The following is a 27,015-nucleotide window of genomic DNA, read 5'->3' on the forward strand; positions in this document are numbered from 1 at the left end:
CTAGATATCACTAAAAGAACCTCCTGTGTAATGAAAGCCTTTGGTTCCCTCGCTCTCCCTCATCCCCTGATTTCTCTCCTCTACTCAATTTTGCGACTCTGGGCTGTGGGTCCCCTGGCATTGGCACCTCATCGAAGTGACCATTCTGTGGGAGAGAAACTCGACTTTGCTGGGGCACAGAACGGCCGGTAGCTTTTTGGCCGTCTATTTTACACCCCGTCAGATTTTCCTTTCCGTTTACTTCAGAAAATCAGGCAGGGTGCAGCTGATCCGCTTCCGCCCATTTTTGCGCCCCTTCCGCAGTTGAATATCTCCCCATACATGTCTAAACCAAGGCAGTGAGTTCTGGTAGAATATTTGACTGTGGAAGCATCACACCCGAGTTCAGTCGCGTTCTCCCCCATCATTCACACTTTCTAGCATGGGGGTCACTGGATAGCGATACAGAGGAGACTGACTGATTCTGCCTCCCATCCATAATCCGTGTATACCGAAAGGTTAATTGAAGTGCTCCCACCGCTACCTGGCTGACATACGGGAACACAGAAGGGACAAAGGATTGACCCGGAGACATTTGGGCAACACAGCAGGCAGTGCATTTATCCACTGGGGGGAGGGAGGTTGAGGGTGGGTGCCAGTGTTCCCCCTTTTTTTAATTCCTGAACGGGCCCTTTAAATTAGGGGGAACATTGGTGGGTGCAATGAGGAAATGTCAATGAGTGAATCACAGTGTAGTTTAGCATCGTCCAACACTTTCGCGGACTTGAACTTTTGGCACGGTTCGTTCATTAAGATATCCTGGGCACAGATTGCAGCGGCTAGAGAACTTGTGCTTGGCTCAGACGTTTTATTACTCAGTATATTTCTCCATAATAGTAAGCCTGAGGATTGGGAGTGTTTCAAAAACCAGCAAAGGATGACCAAAAAATGTATAAAAAGGAAAAAAATAGCACATGAAAGAAAACTAGCAAGAAATATAAAAGCAGATTGTAAGAGCTTCTGCAAGAATGTAAAAAGGAAGAGAGTAGCAAAAGTAAACGTTGGTCCCTTGGCGGCTGAGACAGGAGAAATTATTCTGGGGAATAAGGAAATGGCAGAAACATTAAACAAATATTTTGTACCTGTCTTCACAGTAGAAGACACAAAAAGCATACCAAAAATGGTGGGGAACCAAGGGTCTAATGAGGGTGAGGAACTTAACATAATTAATATAAGTAGAGAAAAAGTACTAGAGAAACGAATGGGACTAAAAGCTGACAAATCCCCTGGACCTGATGGCCTACATCTTAGGGTTCTAAAAGAGGTGGCTGAAAAGATAGTGGATTTATTGGTTTTGATCTTCCAAAATTCCCTAGACTCTAGAATGGTCCCAGCAGATTGGAAGTCCGCAAAATTAACACCGTTATTCAAGAAAGGAGGGAAAGAAAAAACAAGGAACTACAGAGCAGTTAGCCCGACATCAGTCATTGGGAAAATGCTGGAATCCTTTGTTAAGGAAGTGTTATCAGGGCACTTAGAAAATCATAACATAATTAGGCAGAGTCAACATGGTTTTATGAAAGGGAAATCATGTTTGAAAAATTTATTAGAGTATTTTTAAGGATGTAACTAGCATGGTAGATAAAGGGGAACCAGTGGATGTAGTATATTTGGATTTCCAAAAGGCAGTCGATAAGGTGCCACATAAAAGGTTATTACACAAGATTAAGGCTCATGGGGTTGGGGGTAATATAGTAGCATGGATAGAGGATTGATTAACAGACAGAAAACAGAGAGTAGGGATAAATGGAATTTTTTCAGGTTGGCAGGCTGTAACTAGTGGGGTGCTGCAAGGATCAGTGTTGGGGCCTCAGCTATTTACAATCTATATTAATGACCTAGATGAAGGGACCAAGTGTAATATATCCAAGTTTGCTGATGATACAAAGCTAGGTGGAACAGTAAGTTGTGAGGAGATCACAAAGAGGGCGATTTTGCCAATGGGGGCGCTTTGGAGGCGGGACTGCTGCTTGTCGGGTCGTTGTCCCGCCTCCATCGATTTGTGGCCAATCCATGCTATTTTCCCTTGATTGACCTTGTTAAGCCCGCCCAGTGGGCTTAGCAGGCCAATTAAGGGAAAGCCGGTTACAGAGAACGTCAGTGTATGACGTTTCATCTGTCAAATATTTTTGACAGATGAATTATCATCGTTTGACAGCTCTGTGAAGCTGTCAAACACTGACATTCTCTGTAGTTTGATGAGTTCGTGAATTCAAGACTCATCAAACCTCTTTCTTTAGCAGAAATTAGATGGTTGTTGCATTGGAGAATGCAGTAGCCATCTGTCATCTGCCGCGGAGATGCGAGACTCTCCGCATCACCATCGATTGAAGCCTGCAGGAAGAAACAAAGGTAAGTAAACTTTTTCTAACACTTTCCACTCACCTCACATACTCACCTCTCCACACTTGCACCCATCACTTACCTTCACAGCGCACATTTGCACCTCTCCGACCCCCGCAGACCCACTGCTCACCTTGGTGACCCTGGCGGGGTTCACAGATTTCAGGAAGCCCACACTTATGTGGGTAAAATAGGGAAATAGATAGACTAAGTGAGTGGGCAGTAAGGTGGCAGATGGAGTATAATGTAGGGAAATGTGAGGTTATTCACTTTGGTAGGAAGAATAGAAAAACAGAATGTTTTTTAAATGGTGAGAAACTTTCAAATGTTGGCATTCAGAGAGATTTGGGTGTCCTCGTGCAAGAAACTCAGAAAGCTAGCATACAGGTACAGCAAGAAATAAGGAAGGCAAATGGCATGTTGGCCTTTATTGCAAGGGGGTTGGAGTATAAGAGTAAGGACGTCTTGCTACAATTGTACAGGGCCTTGATGAGACCACACCTGGAGTACGGTGCACAGTTCTGGTCTCCTTATCTAAGGAAAGATATACTTGCCTTGGAGGCGGTGCAACGAAGGTTCACTAGATTGATTCCTGGGATGAGAGGGCTGTCCTGTGATGAGAGATTGTGTAGAATGGGCCTATACTCTCTGGAGTTTAGAAGAATGAGAGGTGATCTCTTTGAAACATACAAGATTCTGAAGGGGATTGACAGGGTAGATGCTGAGAGGTTGATTCCCCTGGCTGAAGTGCTTAGAACTAGGGGCCATAGTCTCCGGATAAGGGGTAGGCCATTTAAGACCGAGATGAGGAGGAATTTCTTCACTCAGAGGGTTGTGAATCTTTTGAATTCTCTAACCCAGAAGGCTGTGAATGCTGAGTCTTTGAGTATATTCAAGGCTGAGATAGATAGATTTTTGGACTCTAGGGGAATCAAGGGATATGGGGATAGTGCGGGAAAGTGAAGTTGAGGTCGATGATCAGCCATGATCTTATTGAATGGCGGAGCAGGCTCGAAGGGCCGTATGGCCTACTCCTGCTCCTATTTCTTATGTTCTTATGTTCTTGTTAGTATTAACCCACTGTCAAGTATGTACCCATGTCATTTCTAATAAAATGTGTCACAAACTGATGTTATTAAAAACAGTTTTAATTCTACTGGATACACAACCTTAAAGTGTTAATTGTCACGGGAAATACTGTTGAAAAACAACCTGGCGAAATAGGATAGGAGAGAGCGGAAACCTATGTGTTAAAAGCAGATTTGGGAGTGGATTGTAACTGAGGGCGTGTGTGGACCAGTGGCTTAATATTGGGTTTTCAACCAGCATCTTAGTTTGAATCCTCTTACCACCAAAATGCCCCAACATGTGCAATCTTCAGCAGCTGTCTCACCTTAAGAGGGCTCCAGTATACTCCACTGCTAAATGTCACTCAGCATTGCGAGGAAATTCAGTGCGAAAAGAACAACCTGACCCCCTAACCAAGTCTGCAGGAATTGCACTCTACGGCCCCAGACTGATAAAAGAGAGGTTAGTATTATCTCTAAGTTGGCCTTAATTTTAGGCTGACGAAGAGGGCACTTGTCTCAGCTAAAGGCCCACGTTGCACGACGGGCACATCAGTCTGGCGCTGAAAGTGCATGGCTGTGTACCTGAATCCTATTGCAAATGACATCAAGCCCTTGTAAATCGCATCTTCTACTTAATGTCAAATTGAGTCGTTTCACTCAGGACTGAACTTTTCTTTATAGATTAAGCCCTAAACATTTTGTAAAGTCAGAATGTAATAGTTGTAAACTGATTCAAATAAACACTCCTATAATTCTTGCAAAATAATTTTTTTTAAATAGTTAATCTCATCAGGACTCTGGTTTAACTTTTTCACAAAAGTTAGTCAAAGTCCGTAGGAATTTAAAAAAAAACCTATAGAATATGAACAACCAAACAATCACTTAGAACTAAAAACAGAAAATGCTGGAAATACTCAGCAGCATCTGTGGAGAGAGAAACAGAGTTAACGTTTCAGGTCGATGACCCTTCGTCAGAACTTAGAACTATTGTGTAGAAGTGAAGTAAATGGTTACGAACTCTGAACACAGTGCAAGAGCTTCAAAGGGATCAGCCCCTGGGTAATGCACTATTGCTTTTCCCACCATCCTTATTAAGCAAGCACACTAAATGTGTTGAGCAAATATTTCCTTGAACTCAGCGTAGGAGATGCCTTGTGGAGTATTTTAGCCTGTAGAATCACTTGGTTTTTATTTGAACAGGCCCATAAACCTGGAATGAGTTATTTTCCGATGCCATTTCTGATTGCCTTCGACCATCTTGAGTTGCCTTGTTCATCCCCTGCACTTCAGCATGTCTGTTCGCTCAACCCGACTGCGTGAAACCCTGATGTTTGTGCACTTTATCTTCAAGCACCGTGTTTGTCGCTGTGTCTCGCCTCATCCGGGCTCACTCGCACGCCTTCACAATTTTTTTTTTCTCCCGTTCTTCTCAGGCATTTCCTCTTCAAGACCGGTACAGGGACGACGCCGTTATTCAGCACAGCCTCGCCTGGTTACACCATGGCCTCGAGTGCTGTCTATTCGCCGCCGCCACGCCCACTGCCTCGGAACACGCTTTCCAGAAGTGCTTTTAAGTTCAAGAAATCGTCCAAGTACTGCAGCTGGAAGTGCACAGCCCTGTGTGCAGTCGGCGTGTCAGTCATACTGGCAGTACTGCTGTCTTATTTCATTGGTAGGTGTTAAGCAGATCATTAGCTAGGCTATGTTTTTTCTGTTGTCTCTGTTGGATACGCGCCTGATTTCTGAATGATTTATGAATGATTTGTTGCGTTATTTATATCTAAAGGTCACGATAATAAGGGAGAAGAAGTTGTTGCGTTTCCAGATGGTTTGACATCAGTGATCTGATGGGAAACCTTTACTCGTTTGGGGAGGACGCTCACCGCTGTTGTTCCATTTTGATGGGGTCCCTCATGAACTTAGTTGTTTTTGAAATTTTTTTTTCAAAGTGCGAGACCCTGGCACTTACTGAATTGGTGAACGTATATCAGCTCAGCTCGAAAAGGGAAGAAAAAGTTATCTTATGTTTTGAAACAAAAAGAGTCCCATCAGTGTGGTTTATCATTAGACGCTGGAATGAACCAGGTTTTCGATCTCTCTGAAGAATTTGAAATTTCACACCAAAATAAACTCAGGCTGCAGTACAAATCCCAATGAGAATATAAAATAAATAAATCATGGCCAGATCAAAATGTATTTATTGTTGCTATTGTTGTACATTTTTAAAGAAAAGTACGATTTGTAATGGAAATGATGGATACTTGCACTGATAACCCCATCCAAGTGTGAAAGCTTTGACTGTGTGCGTTTTATAAGGACAATACAGTGTTTCCTTTACAACTCGGGCGGTAAGGTAGTAAGAATTGACCTCACTGCCTCTACCGAGGGTTGGGCAAAACAAGGCCATGTTCTTGCTCCTGATTGCTGGCCAGTGACGCATGCTGAACAATGTTCATGTGTGGGCATCAAGTGAAGAACAGATCAGGCTTAGCTAATGGCCCCCACGGAATAACCTCCTGTCACTTACAGCCTCGGCTCGCACATGCAGAATGGCCACTTGGGTGAGGTACCAGAGAATAGCTGGCTCCCGTGGATCACACTCCAGGATTAGTCAGCACCTTCAGAACAGGAGGAGTGGATATTGCAGGAGGAAAATGCTTACGTATTTCTTGTCAAACTCCTGTTATATGCCCAGTTTATATTATAGCCTCACTTTTCCCCCTCCTCCCCACTGAGGGATCATATTCAATTCCAGCTGGTTATTCTGACCTGAACACAATCTCTCAGGACACAGATTCCCAGATTTAGTTCAATTACAAGATGTTATTAAAGAGGAAAATATCCCCAGAAACCCATTACTAAAACTGACAGTCTGCCACCCCGAGTGTGAAATAAAAATACATGAACATGTGAAATAGAAAAATCAATTTTTTCCATCTTTGCAAGCACTGCCCTGCTCCCCAGTGGAAAGAGACATTTTGTAAGTAATTACCATGTGATTTGGCTGACATTTGTGAAACCAGCTTTGGTCAAACGAGTTTGTGTAAAGAACTAAAGGGATAACAAAAAAATGAATTTACCTTTATAAAACACTAGAAAAACACTTTTAAAGCATAGTCGCTGTTATCCAGGCAAACACGAAAGCACAGCAAGGCCCCACCAACAACATTGAGCTAAATGACCAAGTCCTCCCTTTTTAGTGGTGTTGGTTGAGGGATGAATGTTGGCCCAGACACTGGGAGAACTCCCCTGCTCTTCAAATTATGCTGTAGGATTTTTTACATTCACTTAAGGCCTTGACTTCAGAGCTCAGATTTCACATTTCTAATCGCTGTTTCATGCACCATTTATGTCTGTGTTAGTGTTTGTAGAGATTTGACGTAAGTGATTTGAATACTTGGTTATTGCATTTTCCAAGTGGGGTACAGCACCTGCCCAGTGATCCCCAAAGAGTGGCAGACACCACTTTCCAGTGATTATCATCCATAACGACATTTACTTATTGTCACCAGGGTCCCTTGAGTCCCAGTGCTTTAGCAGAGACTCGTAACGTCCGTGCGCTACCCTTCCCCATTTGTTTTCGCTGGTACAAACAGTCTAAGTCCAAGGCCAGAGACTAAAAGGTAGTGAATCCTGATCTGAGGGTTCAGCTTTACGCCTTGGCAGTTTTAAGGCCCACAAAAGTTTGGGTCTCAGATCCCACAGGGCCTCTCTCTGGAAGGCAAGTGCTTTGCATTATAGAGGGCTGTTAATGGTGGGTGTACTACGGGCCAGGAGTTTCCTCAGAGCTGCTCCAGCTTCGCTCGCTGCTGTAATTTCACCAGAAATGCGGGGTCTTCACCGCACTCCTGGAAAGGTTACAGCGACAGACCGGGAGCAGCTCTGAGGAAAATCCCAGCCCACATGATCTGCTCTCATTGGCACTCTTTCAGTGTAAAAGTGCCTCAACTGACTGATGAGTGTTCATAGACTCTCATCATTTGTCAAAATATGACTTTTGGAATGCTAGCACTAAATAGTGCAAGTCCCATGTTGCTTTGATATTTTAAATTCTCATTACCAGAGGCCCGGTATGTCTATCAAACCTGGGGATCTCGATTCGGTATTTACTGACATGTGGTGTCATTTAAATCCTTTGATTATTAGAGGTCCAGTATATTCTTTGAAATGGGTGGAGGATCCAAACATTCTTGGTGACTTTATTAGACTTGTTTTTCAATGAGCCTCCATGTTTGGGAGAAGTGGTGCTCCTTAATGGATTCCAGATATTGAACGCTCCATTCCTTCTGTCACAACAGCAGCAACACATTGACACCAACAACACAGTACAGTGTTTTGCTTTGCACTAGTTGAGTGGATTTTATACCCTTTCAATTTTATTTGAATTGATATAGTGTCAGCGGTGGCTCAGTTGGTAGCACTCTCTGTTTCTGAATCAGAAGGTTGTGGGTTCAAGTCCCACTCCAGAGGCTCGAGCACAAAAATCTATGGTGTGGAGATGCCGGAGTTGGACTGGGGTGGACAAATGTAAGAAGTCACACAACACCAGGTTATAGTCCAACAGCTTTATTTGAAATCACAAGCTTTCGGAGCACTGCTCCGTCACTTCACCTGACGAAGGAGCAGCGCTCCGAAAGCTTGTGATTTCAAATAAAGCTGTTGGACTATAACCTGGTGTTGTGTGACTTCTTACACAAAAATCTAAGTTGACACTCCAGTGCATTACTGAGGGAGTGCTACACTGTCGGAGGTGCTGTCTTTCAATCGAAATGTTAAAACAAGGCCCCGTCTGCTCTCTCAGGTGAACATAAAAGATCCTATGGCACTATTTCACAGAAGAGCAAGGAGTTATCCCCAGCATCCTGGCCAATCTTTATCCCTCAATCAGCATCACTAAAAACAAATTATCTGGTCATTATCACATTGCTGTTTGTGGGAGCTTGCTGTGTGCCAATTGGCTGCCGCGTTGCCTACATTACAATAGTGGCTACACTCCAAAAGGTACTTCATTGCCTGTAAAGTGCTTTGGGACGTCCTGCAGTTGTGAAAGGCGCTATATAAATGCAAGTTTGTCTTTTTTATTACAGATATTTCAGGAAGTCTTTTTACATGTAAACAAAAACACTTGCATTTTATATAGCATCTTCCATATGCTCAGCCATAGAACTACATAGAAACATAGAAGATAGGAGCAGGAGTAGGCCATTCGGCCCCTCGAGCCTGCTCCACCATTCAATGCGATCATGGCTGACCATCCAAATTCAGTTCCCGGTCCCTGCTTTCTCCCCATACCCCTTGATCCCTTTAGCCTTAAGAAATATATCCAACTCCTTCTTGAGTATATTTAATGAATTGGCCTCTACTGCCTTCTGTGGTAGAGAATTCCACAGGTTCACCACTCTCTGGGTGAAGAAATTCCTCCTCATTTCTGTCCTAAATGGCTTACCCCTTATCCTTAGACTGTGACCCCTGGTTTCCTTCCTGCATCTAGTCTGTCCAGTCCTGTCAGAATTTTATAAGTTTCAATGAGATCCCCTCTCATTCTTCTAAACTCCAGCGAGTATAAGCCCAATCGACCCAATCTCCTCTCATACGTCATTCCTGCCATCCCAGGTATCAGCCTGGTGAATCTTCGCTGAACTCCTTCCATGGCTACTTTTGGAGTGCAGTCACTGTTGCTATGTGGGCCAACATAGCAGCCGATCTACGCACAGCAAGGTCCCACAAACAGCAATGAGTTAAGTGACCAGCTAATCTGTTTTGGTGGACAATAAATGTTGGGGAGGGAACCATCCCTACTCTTTAAATAGTGCCATGGGATCTCTTGCATCCATCTGAGAGGGCAGACGGGGTCTCAATTTAACATCTCATCCCAACCTTCCAACAATGCAGCCCCCCGCCAGTATTGCACTGCAGGATCGGTCTTGATTATGTGTTCAACTCCTGTAGTGAAGTTCGAGCCTAGGAACTTCTGACTCCGAGGAAATAGTGCTACCACTGAGCCAGGCTGGCACTTGTGTACTGAGTGAGGGAAGTTCATTTAATTTTTTTTTTAAAAAGCTTATTGTTGCCAAGCAAAATAATAGTGTTACTGGAGCTTGGCATTAACCGCCGTGTTAGTGCCAAAGTGATTTGTAGAAGTGTAATCTAGCCCAGTGGCTCGTGGCCCTGCTGAAAGGCATCAGGAGGTGGTGCTTTATATTTATATTAGGTGCCTCCCTGCACCTGGGCAGTTTGATCAGTGTGGCCAAAAGAGGCTGAAATTTGCACTCTCGAACCATCTGTCTCAATACAGTAGCTTGCTGTTTTTAGGCATATTTAACTAAAATCATGTCGCTTAAGTACTGGTTTATTTCCTCTCTGCGTCATGTAGGTTGGGTAAAACGTCATCCGAGTTGCAGGCAGCTTCAGCTCCAATTTCTGTTGCGATCGGGCAGAATTAAGCAGAATAAAGTCCGAATATTGGACAGTTGTCAGGTGAGCATCAGGTACCTGCTCTTGAACTAGTTGACCAACTGGAATACAGTGGTGTGCTGCTTCTTTAGAGCAGGTTACCAGCTTCAATGCTTGTTCAGTGCCCAGTTTCACTCGGGAAGATGCTCGTGTTTTCTGAATAATTCAGTGGAGTGGGAGGGCAATTTTCATCTCTTCACGGTTTGTGCCAAAATCACACGCGCATTTCTTTTTACTCATTTACACTTTCACTACAAATGGAGAACAGGGGAAATCTTTCCCTGAAGTTCCTTATAGAAAGGCACAGAAATTTGAAAAATGGAATTTGAGTTTTGCTTTAAAAAGATTAAGGCCTCAAGTTTAACTCCCTCTTCCCACTCCCCGGTAACCAGGCAGAGGTGCAGTTAAAATGGAGTTGGGGGACTTAACCACTCTTTTCCTGACCCGATATGACTGGTTGCAATTTAAAATTGCAGGCGGCAAGGACATCCGTCCCAAGCCAGCGGGGTCCTCTTTAAATATCAAGGTCAGGCTCCGATAACTCCATTGGGCCCGATCTGCCATTTCAACCTGTGCTCTGAGCAGGAGAGCAGTGACAGCTTCCTCACCAGACCAAAGCTGCTGTAAGCTGGATCGAGGGCCAGCAAGGTATGTTTTAACATTTTTCTTTTAAAAAGTTTTGCTCCGGGGCCTCACAAGGAAACCGTGGGCCTCTCCCACCTCACCCCACCTCCCCCCAATACGATCACCTCTGCACCCACTCACCACTTACCTGATTGCCGGGGGCCTTTCCTGCGGGTCCTTGGCTGCGGCCTACTGCCGTTCAAATTCCCGCTTCCGCCCGCCGGCCTTGCAGTGACCCCAGCCAGGTTCGGGCGGGAGTCTGAACCTGAATATTTAACTGAGGCCTGGGAGTCAAAATCTCTTGGTCAAAAACGGAGAATTCAAATATTGTCATAGTGCCAGGGAGCTGACGGGGTGACGGAAAATGTGATGCTGATTTTAATTGCGCACCACTGGCTGTGAGCCAGCTCCCCTTGATGTTTGCACTCCCCGCTCTTCAAAGGGCATGTGTTCCACTGGAGCGTGATCAAAAGAAGCAAGAGTCACAACACAGATTTAACACCTAGAAACCGATTGTGTGTGATCTTTCTAAAATCCTTTGAACACGCCCCCTACTCCCAGAAGCGCTCCTGTTTCACCCTGAGATCACTTTAAAGTCAGGCTTGCAGTTCAGACTTCTTTCACCGCAGTTATTGTCTTCTTCCCAGCTCTCCCGCCCCCTCCCCCCCCATGCTTGAGAATGTTTCCAAAGTCATTGGATGCTCTCAGGTACCTAGGGTTGGATTTTGCCAATGGGGAGCTTTTGGAGGCGGGACTCCCACTTGTCGGGTTTCAGTCCCGCCTCCATCAACTTCTGGCCAACCCACGCTATTTTCCCTTGATTGACCTTGTTAAGCCCACCCAGCGGGCTCAGCAGGCCAATTAAGGGAAAGCTGGTTACAGAGAACGTCAACGTATGACATTTCATCTGTCAAGATAAATTGTCATCATTTGAAAGCTCTGTGAAGCTGTCAAACACTGACATTCTCTGTAGTTTGATATGTTCTTGAATTCAAGACCTCAACAAACCTCTTTCTTTTGCAGAAATTAAATGGTTGTTGCATTGGAGAATGCAACGGCCATCTGTCATCTCTGCCGTGGAGGTGCGAGAGTCTCCGCATACTGTCTTCACTATAGAGGATACAAGTAACATCCCAGAAATAGCTGTAAATCAGGAAATGGAAGGGAGGGAGGAACTCAAGAAAATTATAATCACCAGCGAAGTGGTACTGAGCAACTTGTTGGAGCTGCGGGGTGACAAGTCCCCGGGTCCTGATTAACTTCATCCTAGGGTCTTAAAAGAAGTGGCTAGTGAGATAATTGATGCGTTGGTTTTAATTTTCCAAAATTCCCTAGATTCGGGGAAGGTTCCAATAGATTGGAAAATAGCGAATGTAACTCCTTTATTCAAAAAGGGAGGGAGACAGAAAGCAGGAAACTACAGGCCAGTTAGCTTAACATCTGTCATAGGGAAGATGTTAGAAGCTATTGCTAAAGACGTTATAGCAGGGCACTTAGAAAAGTTCAAAGTAATCAGGCAGATGGTTTTGTGCAAGGGAAATCATGTTTAACCAATTTATTGGAGTTCTTTGAGAAAGTAACATGTGCTGTGGATAAAGGGGAACCGGTGGATGTACTGTACTTAGATTTCCAGAAGGCATTCGATAAGGTGCCACATCAAAGGTTATTGCGGAAAATAAAAGCTCATGGTGTCGGGGGTAACATATTGGCATGGATAGAAGATTGGCTAGCTAACAGGAAACAGAGAGTAGGCATAAATGGGTCATTTTCTGATTGGCAAGATGTAACGAGTGGTATGCCACAGGGATCAGTGCTGGGGCCTCAACTTTTTACAATTTATATAAATGACTTGGATGAAGGGACCGAAGGTATGGTTGCTAAATTTGCTGATGACACAAAGATAGGTAGGAAAGTGAATTGTGAAGAGGACATAAGGAGGCTTCAAAGGGATATAGATAGGTTAAGTGAGTGGGCAAAGATCTGGCAAATGGAGTATAATGTGGGAAAATGTGAAGTTCTCCATTTTGGCAGGAAGAATAAAAAAGAAGCATATTATCTAAATGGTGAGAGATAGCAGAGCTCTGAGATACAGAGGGATCTGGGTGTCCTGGTGCATGAATCGCAAAAGGTTACTATACAGGTACAGCAAGTAATTAGGAAAGCCAATAGAATGTTATTGTTTATTGCAAGGGGAATTGAATACAAAAGTAGGGAGGTTATGCTTCAGTTATACAGGGCATTGGTGAGACCACATCTGGAGTACTGTGTACAGTATTGGTCTCCTTATTTAAGGAAGGATGTAAATGCATTGGAAGCATTTCAGAGAAGGTTTACTAGACTAATACCTGGAATGGGCGGGTTGTCTTATGAGGAAAGGTTGGACAGGCTAGGCTTGTATACGCTGAGGGGTATAAGATCCTTAGGGGTCTGGACAGGGTGGATGTGGAGAGGATGTTTCCTCTTGTGGGAGAATCTAGAACTAGGGGTCACTGTTTAAAAATAAGGGGTCGCACATTTAAGACAGAGATGAGGAGAAATGTTTTCACTGAGGGTCGTGAGTCTTTGGAACTCTCTTCCTCAGAGGGCGGTGGAAGCAGAGTCTTTGAATATTTTTAAGGCAGAGGTAGATAGATTCTTGGTAAGCATGGGGGTGAAAAGTTATCGGGGGTAGGCAGGAATGTGGAGTAATCGGATCAGCCATGATCTTATTGAATGGCGGAGCAGGCTCGAAGGGCCGAGTGGCCTACTCCTGCTCCTAATTCGTATGTTCGTACCCAACTCTTGAAGCCTGCAGGAAGAAACAAAGGTAAGTAAACTTTTTCTAACACTTTCCACTTACCTCACATACTCAACTCTCCACACTTGCACCCATCACTTACCTTTAGAGCGCATTTTTGCACCCCTCCGACCCACTGCTCGACTCGATGACCTTGGCGGGGTTCAGTGCCTTCGGGAAGCCCGCACTTGTGTGGGTAAAATGGGGAGAATCCTCTTACCTGCCTGTTAACTACCTGTTAACAGGCAGATAAATGGCACTAATCCCCTTCCCGCCTCCAAGGAGACGGGACCCAGCACGAGTCAGCTACCCGCAGTTTGGCAAGATGGCACGGAGGCGGGTTGGGCACCCGCCCCCAAATTCTGCCATTTTACCGGCAGTCCCACCACCCCAGGGCTGGCAAGATCGTGCCCCCAAGTGTCAATCTGTAGAACCCTAGACATTGAATGCTGGCAGGCAGTCTGACAGTGGTGAGGGGTGGGGTTGGTGGGGGGGGCGGGGGGGCATGGAGAGGAGGGACATCTAGGGTTACCCACCTGTTTGGGTTTGGACCAGGCCTTTTGAAAGTTTCCAGAAGGTAAACTGTTGTAATGTAGGAAACACAGCAGCCAATTTGCATACAGCAAGGTCCCACAAACTCCAATGTCTTAATGACCAGATAATCTGTTTGAGTGATCTTGGTTGAGGAATGAATATTGACCAGGACATCAGGGAAAAACTCTCCTGCACTTCTTTGAATGGGATCTTTTCCGTCCACCTGAGAGGACAGATGGGACCTCGATTTAATGTCTCATCGGAAAGACGGCACCTCCGACAGTGCAGCACTCCTTCACTACCGCACTGGGGTGTCAGCCTAGATTATGTGCTCGAGTCTCTGTAGCGGGACATGAAACCACGACCTTCTGACTCAGAGGCGAGAGTGCTACCCACTGAGCATCTAATTGGAGTGGGAAATTTTGCTGATTCCTTTCCCCACCCTACATTTAGGCCAAGGTCATTAAAATCTTTTTGCAGCCGCCCTAACTTCTAACTCAAACCAGCCATTCCTGATCTGCATTCTCCCCTCATGTGGGTCCAGTTTATTACTGCCAACATAAGCATTGGGAAAGCAGTGTTGTGCTTGTTAACAGAAAGCAACCCGGAGGGACCACAACTCCGCTGGTGAGTCAGATTCATCTCGGAGAGCTTTTTTTTTAACACGCTGCTTGCAACAACTTGCAAAATAACCTTCAAACTAAAGCAGCAAGTGACAACGGAGGTGGCCCAGCTCAATCCCTAATGGCACCAGGAAGCAAGTGGGTGATCGGAACACGCATTCATTCTTTCATTGTGCTCGCAATTGCAATTTTGAGAGTGGAGCAGGGGGTGCAATTTACCGTTTGGCAGTGACTACTTGCCATAATCAGCAATCTGCACTCCATTATCTCCGCTGTAGTGTACTTGGCTGAACCGCTGGTCTTGGAGGCATGGTTGTTTTTCTCTCTCTAAATGGGACTGTTCACTTTACTGTTCTGCCGAGCGCAACCTGCAGTCACCTCTCGGATCTCCAGTGCCTCATCTCCTGCCATTTATGTCATGTTTGACATTTGCAAAATGGATCGGCATTAGCATAAAAACATCGTTCAGTTACCCAGGAACATGACCCAGCTGAACCTTCCTCTAACAAGCGAGCGCCAGACATCTAACCAATTATTATTTCTAAGGAGAAACTGTCGCACGTCGGGGCCCATTTGCATCTTGAAAATGTTGCCACGCTGCGTCTACTTTGACATCCTCAGCTGCATTGGCATCTGTGTCCCTGATTACACTACATGGCAAAGCAAATCATGCTTGCATTTATTCTGTCAACTCTTTCCCCTCCTCGCCCTACCCCGTCCTCCATCCAGCCACCCAGAAATGCAACCTACGGTGACGCCGATGTGTTGAACTTTGTGTGAACTTGGGCTGCGGTGCCTCACTGAACCTCCCCGTGAGATTCCAGCTACCGATATGCTGCGCAACATATTTCTTGCTCTTCGGTCGCCACTTAATGCTACAGGCCACAGGGTTTAGAACTCAAGGGCACAAAGAAATCCGGAGGGAGCACTCTCCTCCCTTAGAACTCGGTGCTCTGTATTTTTCGGCGTTGACTTGCTAATGTTATTTCTTTTGCTGTGTATTAAAACACAGTTTTTGCAGCGACTGTGCTTAACCATTTGCAAAGTGGACATTGTCCGGGAATTTCCTGGGAGCTGCACCTGCACCGTGACTTCACCGGAGGTGCAGCAGGAAACCCTGTTGATGCACTGAATATATTTAAGAAGGAGATATGGGGAGAGAGCGGGAACATGGCGTTGAGATAGAGGATCAGCCATGATCATATTGAATGGCAGAGCAGGCTCGAAGGGCCGAATGGCCTACTCCTGCTCCTATTTTTCTGTGTTTCTATGATGTGCCTAGTTATGGCAGCGGAGTGGCAGCAGCTTCAAGGAAACCCCCGGACATGGTCATTCATTTTAATCTAATTTCTAAAGCCCTTTATTTGAGCTTGTAAATCCCTCCCGATATCCATTGACTTCAAATATCGGGCTGCCGATTCGCTATCACCCGTTTTACACGATCGCACCAAGTCAAAATCTATCCCTTTGTGTGTAATAAGGCCGAGTGGATTTTAGAAGAAAAGTGTCTGGTCATATGTGGTACAAGTTAGCAGTTGAGTAGCAGAGGCATCAGTGCAATATGCTGGAAGTTAGCACATCGGCCAGGTTACCCCATTATAGGAGGGCTCCAAAAACAATGCGCAAGCTGTCCGCCAACTGCTGTCAGACTCCTCATTCAACTGAGACTTCGAAGCATTCCATTATTGTGCTCGGTTTGTGTCAATGTGAAACGATCTCAGCTGTGCTTTGATGCAAAAAGTAGCGGTATAACTTGGGTTCTCACTTGACACCCAAGTGCACTAAGCATAAGCCGTGTCAGACGTTCTCCACGAGGATGCCTCACATCACTTCTAGTTTGCACTGACTGCGGTATAACTTCAGTCCAGTGTGAACCTGCATTTCAAATGTTGGACCCCCTCCCCAAGAAGTTTCAAATATTTTTAAAGTTAGGGCAAACTGCACAATTCCCCCACTCTGTCCAACACTGCTTTACAACAGCGACTACACCTCCAATGCACTTCATTGGCTGTAAAGCGCTTCAGGATGTCCTGAGACCATTAAAGGCACTGTGGAAATGCAAGTTCTTCATTTCTACTATTTTTACTTTTACAACGAGCTGCTAGGAGACTGCAGCATTGAGCGGCGTCACTGCATCTTGGTGCCTGTCAGACTCCGATCAGCATGCGGTATAACTACGGTCTGCTGATTCCGCATCGCAACCGTCGGGTACAGTCCTGCTCTCTGTCTTGGCTGCAGTGCCTAAAATGTACAGATGCCCCCCAACAGTTGTTGCTTATCTGGAAATGTAATGGAAGCACCTTTACTGGGCCTGATGTAGATTGTTCTTTGCCCGCTCCAATTTTTACCTAACCTTCTTCCCGATATCTCTTCGCCCAAGTTTGTTCGGGTGCCCAGAGAGAAAGCTGCTGAGGTTTGTTTCTGATGTCTGGCCTCAGTCAGGGAACGATCAGTTCATAAACTGACGACAGCAGCTATGTACGTCTGTGTGTTAAAGCCACTCTCCACCACGGCGTTGCGGATTCAAAATCTCAGGCCTTGACCAGTGTTCGAATTTGCCTGCTGTCAAGTGGCCGTTCTCCTCTCAGCTAGTAGGGGGAGCAACGCTTGGCCGTGAAGTGCACCATGGTGGTGGGGATCTGTGTGAGGGCAAGGAGCCACAGATACCCCACAATGCAGTGCAGTGCCCATGCGCACCATGTTGAATCCTTTGCTCTAAATATTCCTGCCTGGAATGAGGAAGCCAGCAGCAGGGAACTTAAATTTGGGGAGGGCGGGAGTTGGCGCAGAATGATAATGAAAACAAATTCTAAATGAAACAGCTGGTGAGCACAAAGTTGCTGCTTTGCTAAACCTCTCGGCTGCTTCTTGCTCCGAATATTTTTTTGAACCTTGCCACTTGGTCCCGGGCAGCAGAGCCTGAGAATGATGTTGATTAACTGAAGTGCGTAACTGAATGCCCATAAATATTCCCGGGACACACGAAGCTGGGTAAATGCCCAGGCCCTAGGTTAAGAGAGCATTTTCCCTTGCAAGCCAAGTGATAGTTTTATTTTTTTGCTCCCGACTGCGCTAATTGATAATGCAGCATTAATAACAATCGTCGTGACAGAACTGACAGCTCTTAATCTTCGTCTTTTTCCTCTTATTCTCTGAACTCATTTAAAGATTTCTGGTGTTTCTCTGAGTTTAAATTTCCTCAGGGTGCAATAAGAATAAGGTAGAGATTTATACTTTTTTTTAAAAAACTTGAAATCTCTTGTGCCACATTTTTAGAAGAGTGTATCCAAGGCAGATCCATAATGTGCTTCCCATCGCAAGGAAGCCCCTTTATTTGAGGTTCAAACTCGGTTGATTCATGCGAGGGCCCTTTTATTGGAAAAAGCACAACATGCAATAATAGTCTTTAAAACTTACTCCACGACTCACTTGCTATCAGTCAGGAAGCATATGAACTCAGCAGGAGGCTTGAGATAAAGGCTAATTTATGGAGAATTATGCATGCATAATCACACAGAAACCCCAGAAGGGGTGAACATGACTATGCATCTTCCCTTCTGTGTGCTTCATCTTCATTTCTTGTTTTGATTATAGCATTCCGAGTATTTTGAAAGCCTCGCTTCCTGCTTTGCTCAAAGCTTTATAAGCCACACGTTGTGCTTTGTATGAAATCCTGTCAGATTTAATATGGGACATGAAAGTAAACCAGTAACCGTATGTTAGTTATTCATGAGCTCCAAATATGCACACAGACTGTTGTACAACAACAACAAAAAAATCAGCAGCCCAGTGTGTCATTTAGCATTAAATTAATTTGACCCTTTTGTGCTTGATATTAAATCTTTTCATCAGACGCCGCGTTTATCTGTCATCAACATGCAAATGACTTGGCTGAAGATCACTTGGCGATGCATCATTTGGTGCTTTTACTCTGGCTGCACATTGCCTGTCTTTCCCAGAGACTGGAATATGATTGATTTACATCTTTTCCCCTCCCATCCCAAGATATTGTGTTTTTTTTTTATGTAGAGAAATATAATGAGGCTTTTTTTTGTGTGTGTCTTAGCTGTAGAGTAGACGTGTCTATAATTGGCTGGTTGTGGTTAGGGAAGGTCAAAAGGTGGCTGATATTTGATTTCGCGAGAACAAGAGGAAGAACACCATCCTCAAGAGTACCTCAGCCATCAGGAAGTATGTAAGAAGCCACACAACACCAAGTTATAGTGAAAGCTTGTGATTTCAAATAAAGCTGTTGGACTATAACTTGGTGTTGTGTGACTTCTTACATTTGTCCACCCCAGTCCAACACCGGCATCTCCACATCAGGAAGTATGACCTTGACACAACTGGACCTTGGCACCTGGAATGGGTTGCAAGGAAGGGTGTTTGAGCCCAGGGCTCATTTCGGATACAGCGAGCTGCTGTCGTGGGAAGGAGCTGATACTCTGGTGGAATCAGGTCAAATGGGCTACAAGCCTGCTTCATCCAAACCCGCCTTGTGATTTTGTGAATGTTTGAATAATAAAACAATGACTATTTAAACCGTCATGAAATCAAGGCCTTTTCAATTTTGGTTAACCAGTAGTTGTGGCCTTATCCGAAGTAGACTTTATCCGAAGTAGACTTCTTCACAGTCCCAACACGGTCAATTGTTCTTTATTTCTTCAATAAAGCTCCGTGCTGGTCAGAATAAGTCATACTTAAAAAAAAGGATGAAGTTGTTGGAGCATTTTTGGCGTTTGCTGTGAATTAGTTTGCTTTTGATTCTTTTTCCAATAATCAGTTTGTTCAAACAAGGTCAGTAAAAACTCATATCATTACACAAGGACCATTACAGCACAAGGTGGAACCAACTAAATCTTGTTTGTGATAAGTAATCAGCTATTTCCAAAGTAAAAAGAGAGGTTTTTTCTTACGTCATAACCAAACTTAAGAGTAAAGCCCCAGTTTTAACTCAAGGCGGGAATTGGGTGGACGGGGCGGAGGTGAAGGCAAACCGTCCTGACCGTGGCAGCTTGAGGCCCAAGCGGTTTTAACGCCCGGGCCTCACCTGCATGCCCTTGGTCAATTGCCAGCTGAAACCAGTGGGAAGTGGCCAGCAGGTGGAAGGGCAATGTTGGGCGGCAGGAGACTGGCACTGGGGGGGCCGAAGGATTGGTCCCTGGCACTCAGGTAAGTTGCGGGCACGGAGTTTTTGGAAGGCCTTGCGATCAGGGGGTGGGGGGGTGGCGGCTGAAGCCCAAGGCGCAGGGGAGGCCTAAACTTTCCGTGTGGGGCTCGGAGGAACACCGTTTAAATGACTTGCCTCTCTCGACCTCTTCTGGCCCTTGCTCCTCTTCCCGCTAGGTTGACCTTGCGGGAAACCCACAGTTGCTTCCCCGGTCAGGCCCTCGGTTAAAATAGCAGTTGGGCCCCGATGATTTAAAGAAAGACCCCGGCAGTTTCCATCGGGCAACCTTCCCGCCTGCTCAGGGTCAAATGGAAGACGGCAGAAAGAGAGCGGGATGTGGCCCGTGGGCGGGTAAGTCACCTGCCGATTATAACAGGGCTAAAATTGCCCCTTAAGAGTAGCTTTTGTGGAATTTACCATTTTGAATCCAATAAAATGATATTAAAATGCTTCATTTTCTTATTTGTGTCTGTCTAAACAAAACAGAGCGCCATATGAGAAATGTTATGGAATTGTTCTTGAAATCATGGGAATGTGGAATGTTAACGTATATATTTAAATGATAAAGCCATCACTGTACTTCAGATACATAATACATATCTTTTGTTGCAGAATGCTCCTTCCCTCGTGGACTTACATTACAGTATTATGACCAAATGCTTCTACCTGGATATGTAGATATATTAGATTCCACTCAGGAAGACCATTTATGCTTGATAAAGCAGAAAAGTGACATTTCTCCCTATTCAGCTATGCCTGGGCTGAATCTGTGCAGTAGAACACTACAATACACTTCATACAAGACATGTTGGGACAACCTTGGGACTGATCTTTTCCTTAAGGTGGGGCGGGGAGGCAATGGCAGAGACAATCAAGCTTTTCCTTTCCCTGGTGCAGGTTTGTTACCCATTTGGGAGTCTTGTTCCGAGATTTTTGTCCCTGGCAGAAAATCACACCTGGATTTCACACAATGTTGATTTCATCCAAGCCAAACGATTCTTTGCTTTGAGATCGTGCCGGACCCTGACCTTTTTGTTTTGTTTTTTGCACTTTCTTCTGAATCAGCAATGCACCTACTCGGCCTGAACTGGCAGCTGCAGCAGATCGAAAATTACACGTTTGAAAACGGGAAAGTGAAGGCGGAGACCTCACCGACCAACGCAGTGACAGCAACTTCAGGCGATAGTGGTAAGCAAGGTCGATAATAAGCAAAATGTGAAGGATAGAATAAAAAATATTTCAGGTGCATTGAGAGGCGGAACTAACTTGTAGAAGAATATGGAAACTACAAGTGGATAGAACACAACAGACACCTTGTAAGATTCGGATCACAGGCTCACACAGATTACCCAACAGGGCTTTAGAAGCTGTAAGGCTTTTAGTTCGACCGGTCCCTCCGGTCACCCCGACCAGAACCTGACAACTCCTAACTCGGTGATCCCACTCCTGACACCAACTGTTAGATTCGAATGCCCTCCAGGACCAAACTACGTCCTACCTGCAACCTGCAATCCAGTATCCCACTTCTGACACCACTGTAAGATTAGGATCACCGAGTTAGGAGTTGTAAGGTTCTGGTCTTCTAAAGCCCTGTTGGGTAATCTGTGTGAACCTGTGATCCGAATCTTAGTGGTGTCAGAAGTGGGATCACAGAGTTAGGAGTTGTAAGGTTCCGGTTGGGATGACCGGAGGGACCGGTCGAACGCATAAAAGCCTTGCAACTTCTAAAGCCCTGTTGGGTAATCTGTGTGTGAGCCTGTGATCCTAATCTTACAACCTATATTTTAAAAAAAAGTACTTCCTACTCCCTGATGTGCCTCAATAATTCCGAGACTCGATGTTAACGAAACAAAACAAGGCTTTTATTAACTTAGAAAGTAACACGTAAGAGAGAGAGGTATCTTCCTTCTGGAGACTGAGGCCAGACTGAGCTAGCTTACAAAAGGGGCCAGGTATGGGCGGAGCCCTACACACACAGCACATTCCAATAAACAATACAATGAGGACTGGGGGAAGGGAAATGACACTGAAACCGACCACAGTCACAGGCAGTGATGAATGGAATATTTCATCACATTCACCCCTTCTATAGATTTAGTCTGTTCGGGGGTTTGATAGTCCTCTGCGACCGACGTGGCTGTTGTGGTGCCGCGGGTGTCGGCTGGGTGTCCCCGGTAGTCTCCTGGGTCTCTGCCGGGGGTGCCGCCAGGGTTGTTGAAGGGGTAGTTGGTGGGGGTGCCGTTGGTCGATGTTCTTCCGGGGATGATGAAAGAGTAGTGGGTGGGTAAGAGTTGCTGTGATCGTTGTTGCTGCTATTGCCGTGGTTGTTGTCGATGCCGGCTGGGGCGACGTCTTTTATGGACACGGTGTCCTCCCTTCCGTCGGCGTGCCGGACATATGCGTATTGGGGGTTGGCGTGGAGTAGGTGTACTGGCTCCACGAGAGGGTCCGTCTTGTGGCCCCTCACATGCCTTCGCACGAGTACCGGACCTGGGGTGGAGAGCCATGACGGCATGGATACGCCTGAGGTGGATTTCCGGGGAAAGACAAACATTCGTTCATGAGGCGTGGCATTAGTGGCCGTACACAATAGCGACCGTATCGAATGGAGCACATCCGAGAGGACTTCCTGCCAGCGGGAGATAGGGAGGCCCTTGGTCCTTAGAGCTAGAGTGACTGCTTTCCATACTGTCCCGTTCTCTCGCTCCATTTGGCCGTTACCCCGGGGGTTGTAGCTGGTGGTACGGCTCGTGGCGATCCCCTTGGACAGCATGTACTGGCGTAGCTCTTCACTCATGAAGGACGCCCCCCTATCCGTATGGATGTAGCTCGGCATACCGAACAGGCAGAACAGGCTGTTGAGGCATTTAATGACCGTGGCGCTGGTCATGTCTGGGCAGGGGAAGGCGAATGGGAACCGGGAGTATTCGTCCACAATGTTCAGGAAGTAAACATTGCGGTCGACGGACGGGAGGGGGCCCTTGAAATCTAAGCTGAGCCGCTCAAAGGGCCGTGTAGCTTTGATTAAGTGGGCTCTATCTGGGCGGTAGAACCGAGGCTTGCACTCAGCGCAAGTGCGGCAGTTCCTGGTCAGAGACCGAACTTCCTCAATCGAGTAGGGTAAGTTACGGGACTTTATGAAGTGGAACAGCCGCGTGACCCCTGGGTGGCAGAGGTCGTTGTGGAGGGTCTGTAGCCGATCCCCGGTGGCGCTGGCACACATCCCTCGTGAGAGGGCGTCAGGGGATTCGTTAAGGGCCCCTGGCCGGTAAATGATGTCGTACTCGATGGTGGAGAGCTCGATCCGCCACCTAAGAATCTTATCATTTTTAATCTTCCCCCTCTGTTTATTATTGAACAAAAACGCTACCGACCGCTGGTCGGTAAGTAGGGTGAAGCGTTTGCCGGCTAGGTAGTGGCGCCAGTGGCGCACTGCCTCCACGATGGCTTGGGCCTCCTTTTCCACGGAGGAGTGTCTGATCTCGGGCCCTTGGAGGGTCCTCGAGAAGAAAGCTACGGGCCGCCCCGCCTGGTTGAGGGTGGCCGCCAAGGCGAAGTCAGACGCATCACTTTCCACTTGAAATGGAGTGTTCTCGTCCACTGCCTGTAGCGTGGCCCGCTCAATATCCTGCTTAATGCTTTTGAAGGCAGCGTGGGCCTCAGCAGAGAGCGGAAAAGAGGATGCTTTCAAGAGGGGGCGGGCTTTGTCGGAGTAGTTAGGGACCCATTGGGAATAATAAGAAAATAACCCCAGGCACCTTTTCAGGGCTTTGGGAGTGTTGGAGAGGGGCAGCTCCCGTAGGGGGCGCAATCGGTCGGGGTCTGGTCCGATTTCCCCATTCTCCACCACGCTGCCTAGTATGCAGAGGCGCGTGGTGTTGAAAACGCACTTGTCCTCGTTGTAGGTGAGGTTGAGTTTTTGTGCGGTTTCCAGGAACCTCTCGAGGTTCGAGTCGTGATCCTGCTGATTGTGGCCGCAGATGGTGACGTTGTCGAGGTAGGGGAAGGTTGCCTGCAAGTGGTGGTCATCGACCATGCGGTCCATCTCCCTCTGAAAAACCGAGACCCCATTCGTCACCCCAAAGGGGACTCTGAGGAATTGGTAGAGGCGTCCGTTCGCCTCGAAGGCAGTGTACGGGCGGTCCTCTGGTCTGATAGGGAGCTGGTGGTACACTGACTTGAGGTCGATGGTGGAGAACACCCGGTATTGGGCGATTTGGTTCACCATTTCTGATATGCGGGGTAGCGGGTAGGCGCCTAGTTGGGTGTACCTGTTGATCGTTTGACTATAGTCGATCACCATCCGTTTCTTCTCGTTACCCCTTACCACTACCACTTGGGCGCGCCACGGGCTGTTGCTGCGTTCAATAATGCGCTCTTTCAGGAGCCTGTCTACCTCGGTCGCGATAAACCGCCTGTCCTCCCAGCTGTACCTCCTGCTTTTGGTCGCTATTGGCCGGCAGTTAGGGGTAAGGTTCGCGAATAGCGAAGGCGGCTTTACCTTCAGGGTAGCCAGACCGCACACTGTGAGGGGCGGCTGGGACCCACCGTACTTGAGCGTGATGCTTTGGTGGTTGCACTGGAAATCCAGGCCCAAGATCACGCTCGCACATAGGTTCTTCATGATTAATACTTTAAAATTATCGTATACAGTTCCGTTAACGCCCAATTGTACCGTGCAGTAACCCAGAATGGTCGATGTCTGGGTTTTATCAGCCATAGAGATGGTACCCTGAGCAGGGACCACCTTTAGGGAGAGTTGCTGTGCCAGTTCAGGGTGGATAAAACTCTCCGTGCTTCCACTGTCAATTAAACATTTAACCCGGCACCCGTTTACCTCGATGTCCACCATTGATTTGGATAGCGGGTGCGGCCTGGTCTGGTCCACTGTGACCGATGCCACTGTACGGCCCTGATCGATACAAGATGGCATCCACGCTGTCTGCTCATAAGATGGCGGACCCCACGAGGTCGGGCAAGATGGCGTCCAAGATGGCCGCTCCCACGGCGCACACGCGGCGGTGGCGGGTTTTCCGGCGGTTGGTTTTCCGGCGGGGTTCCCTCTGCACACCTTCCCGAAGTGCCCCTTCTTACCGCACTTAAAGCAGGTGGTGCCTTTCGCCGGGCACAGGTTTCTGGTGTGTTTTGGCTGCCCGCAGAAGTAGCAGTTGGGTCCCTGACGCGTCGCGGCTGTCGTAGGGCTTCTGGGGGGAGAGCGGGGCCCCGCCGGTGTCGGGCTGCCGGGCGGGGAAGATGCCTTCCAAGATGGCGGCGCCCTCGGTGCACACGTGGCGGCGTGGACGGCGCGGGCTGAAGAGTAGGCGTCCGAGTTTCTCTGGGCCACATCCAGGGATCGCACGGTGTCCGCAGCCTGTTTCAGGTCCAACCCCGTTTTTTCCAGCAGTCTTTGCCGGATGTAAGTGGAGCTGAGGCCTGTGATAAAGGCATCGCGAACAAGCTCGTCAGTGTACACTGCGGCTTTTACATCTCGGCACTTGCAGTCTTTGCCAAGCATTTTCAGGGTGCTTAGGAACTCCTCCACCGATTCCCCAGGTCGCTGTGCGCGAGTAGCGAGCAGATGCCTAGCATACACCTCATTCGTAGGCTGCTGGTAATGCGCCTTTAAGATGTCGCAGGCGGCCAGGTACGTATCGGCGTCTTGGATGAGGGGGTAAACCCAGTGGCTTACCCAATTCCGCAGAATTCCGAGTCTCATCCTCGCAGCGTCTTTGACGGCTGCGGAATTGTCCAGGAAGAATTCCATACACTCAAACCAGTGTCCGAAGCATGCTGATGCGTCCGGAGCATGTTGATCCAAATCCAAACGTTCGGGTTTCAGGAGTTGATCCATAGTGTTGAAAAATAAGTTAATAAAATTGATGTGCCTCAATAATTCCGAGACTCGATGTTAGCGAAACAAAACAAGGCTTTTATTAACTTAGAAAGTAACACGTAAGAGAGAGAGGTATCTTCCTTCTGGAGACTGAGGCCAGACTGAGCTAGCTTACAAAAGGGGCCAGGTATGGGCGGAGCCCTACACACACAGCACATTCCAATAAACAATACAATGAGGACTGGGGGAAGGGAAATGACACTGAAACCGACCACAGTCACAGGCAGTGATGAATGGAATATTTCATCACACTCCCCTAGTGCCTCAGTTGGTAAGAGTATTGTCCGTTGTGATAGTGAGTCACGCAAACCAGGAATATCCCATTGTTGATTCCCGGTCTATCCAGAGTTAGCTGTGGAGGGGAGGTCGGTACATAGGAACAGGAGTAGATTAGTCAGCTTATCACACCGGCTCTGAAAAGATTTTCTAAGAGAAAATTTACAGCCCATCTAATCTCATCTCCCCAGAATGCCAACCCCACTATCTTCCCATTACACTCTTAACATCCCCTTGGACAGGCTGATCGGACCTAGTTTCAATAACACAGTCAAAGGACAACACCTCTGGAAATGCAGCACTCTCTTAGTGCTGCACTGGAGTGTCAGTCTTGACGATGCACTCAAGCCCTGATATGGGGCTTGAACTTGCAACTTGCTGCCTCACGGCAAAAGCGCTACCAACTGAGCCAATTTGACCTAGTTCCTCTAGGTTAGGCAAAGGGAATGAAGTTAACATGCAGGTACAGCAAGCAATTAGGAAAGCAAATGATATGTTGGCCTTCGTAACAAGAGGATTTGAGTACAAGAGTAAAGACGTCTTACTGCAATTATATTGGGCCTATATTCTGTGGAGTTTAGAAGAATGAGAGGTGATCTCATTGAAACATACAAAATTCTTACAGGGCTTGACAGGGTAGATGCAGGGAGGAGGTTTCCCCTGGCTGGGGAGTCTAGAACCAGGGGTCACAGTCTCAGAATAAGGGGTCGGCCATTTAGGACTGAGATGAGGAGAAATTTCTTCACTCAGAGGGTGGTGAATCTTTGGAATTCTCTACCCCAGAGGGCTGTGGCGGCTCAGTCGTTGAGATAATTCAAGACAGAGATCAATAGATTTTTGAATATTAAGGGATATGGGGATAGTGCAGGAAAGTGGAGATGAGGTCGAAGATCAGCCATGATCTTATTGAATGGCGGAGCAGGCTTGAAGGGCCAAATGGCCTACTCCTGCTCCTATTTCTTATGTCCTTATGTAAGTAGCCAAGCTTTCTACTCCTGATCATGATCAACTGACTCCTCTTGATTGTATGTGGACATTTGTGACGGTGATTCCAAACACAATTGAACCTGCTGTCTAGGCTCACCCATAAAGACTGTCTACTTAAGTGAGGGTGACTAGCATCCATGGCACTCTACACGATGTCAGCCAGAGCTTCTGGAAAAGGAAGAGAAAGAATTGGCTGCTGAATCTCTGCAGGCACAGACCACAATACA

The 27,015-nt window shown here is 46.8% G+C and overlaps 1 protein-coding gene across 12 annotated transcripts in view; it reads left to right on the forward strand.

Moving 5' to 3' along the window:
* tenm3 (teneurin transmembrane protein 3) overlaps positions 1 to 27,015 on the forward strand; it is a 2,019,778-nt gene that overhangs the window by 1,800,920 nt on the left and 191,843 nt on the right. For all 12 annotated transcript variants that reach the window (XM_085979187.1, XM_085978950.1, XM_085979196.1 and 9 more), the window contains 2 exons: positions 4,886 to 5,124; positions 20,698 to 20,820. In XM_085979187.1, the coding sequence (XP_085835313.1) occupies positions 4,886 to 5,124; positions 20,698 to 20,820 (362 nt within the window). The remainder of the gene's footprint in view (positions 1 to 4,885; positions 5,125 to 20,697; positions 20,821 to 27,015) is intronic.

This window comes from Somniosus microcephalus, chromosome 1 (genome assembly GCF_052327205.1).
Source record: "Somniosus microcephalus isolate GS21.2 chromosome 1, FLI_Smic_1.0, whole genome shotgun sequence".
Taxonomy (NCBI): domain Eukaryota; kingdom Metazoa; phylum Chordata; class Chondrichthyes; order Squaliformes; family Somniosidae; genus Somniosus; species Somniosus microcephalus.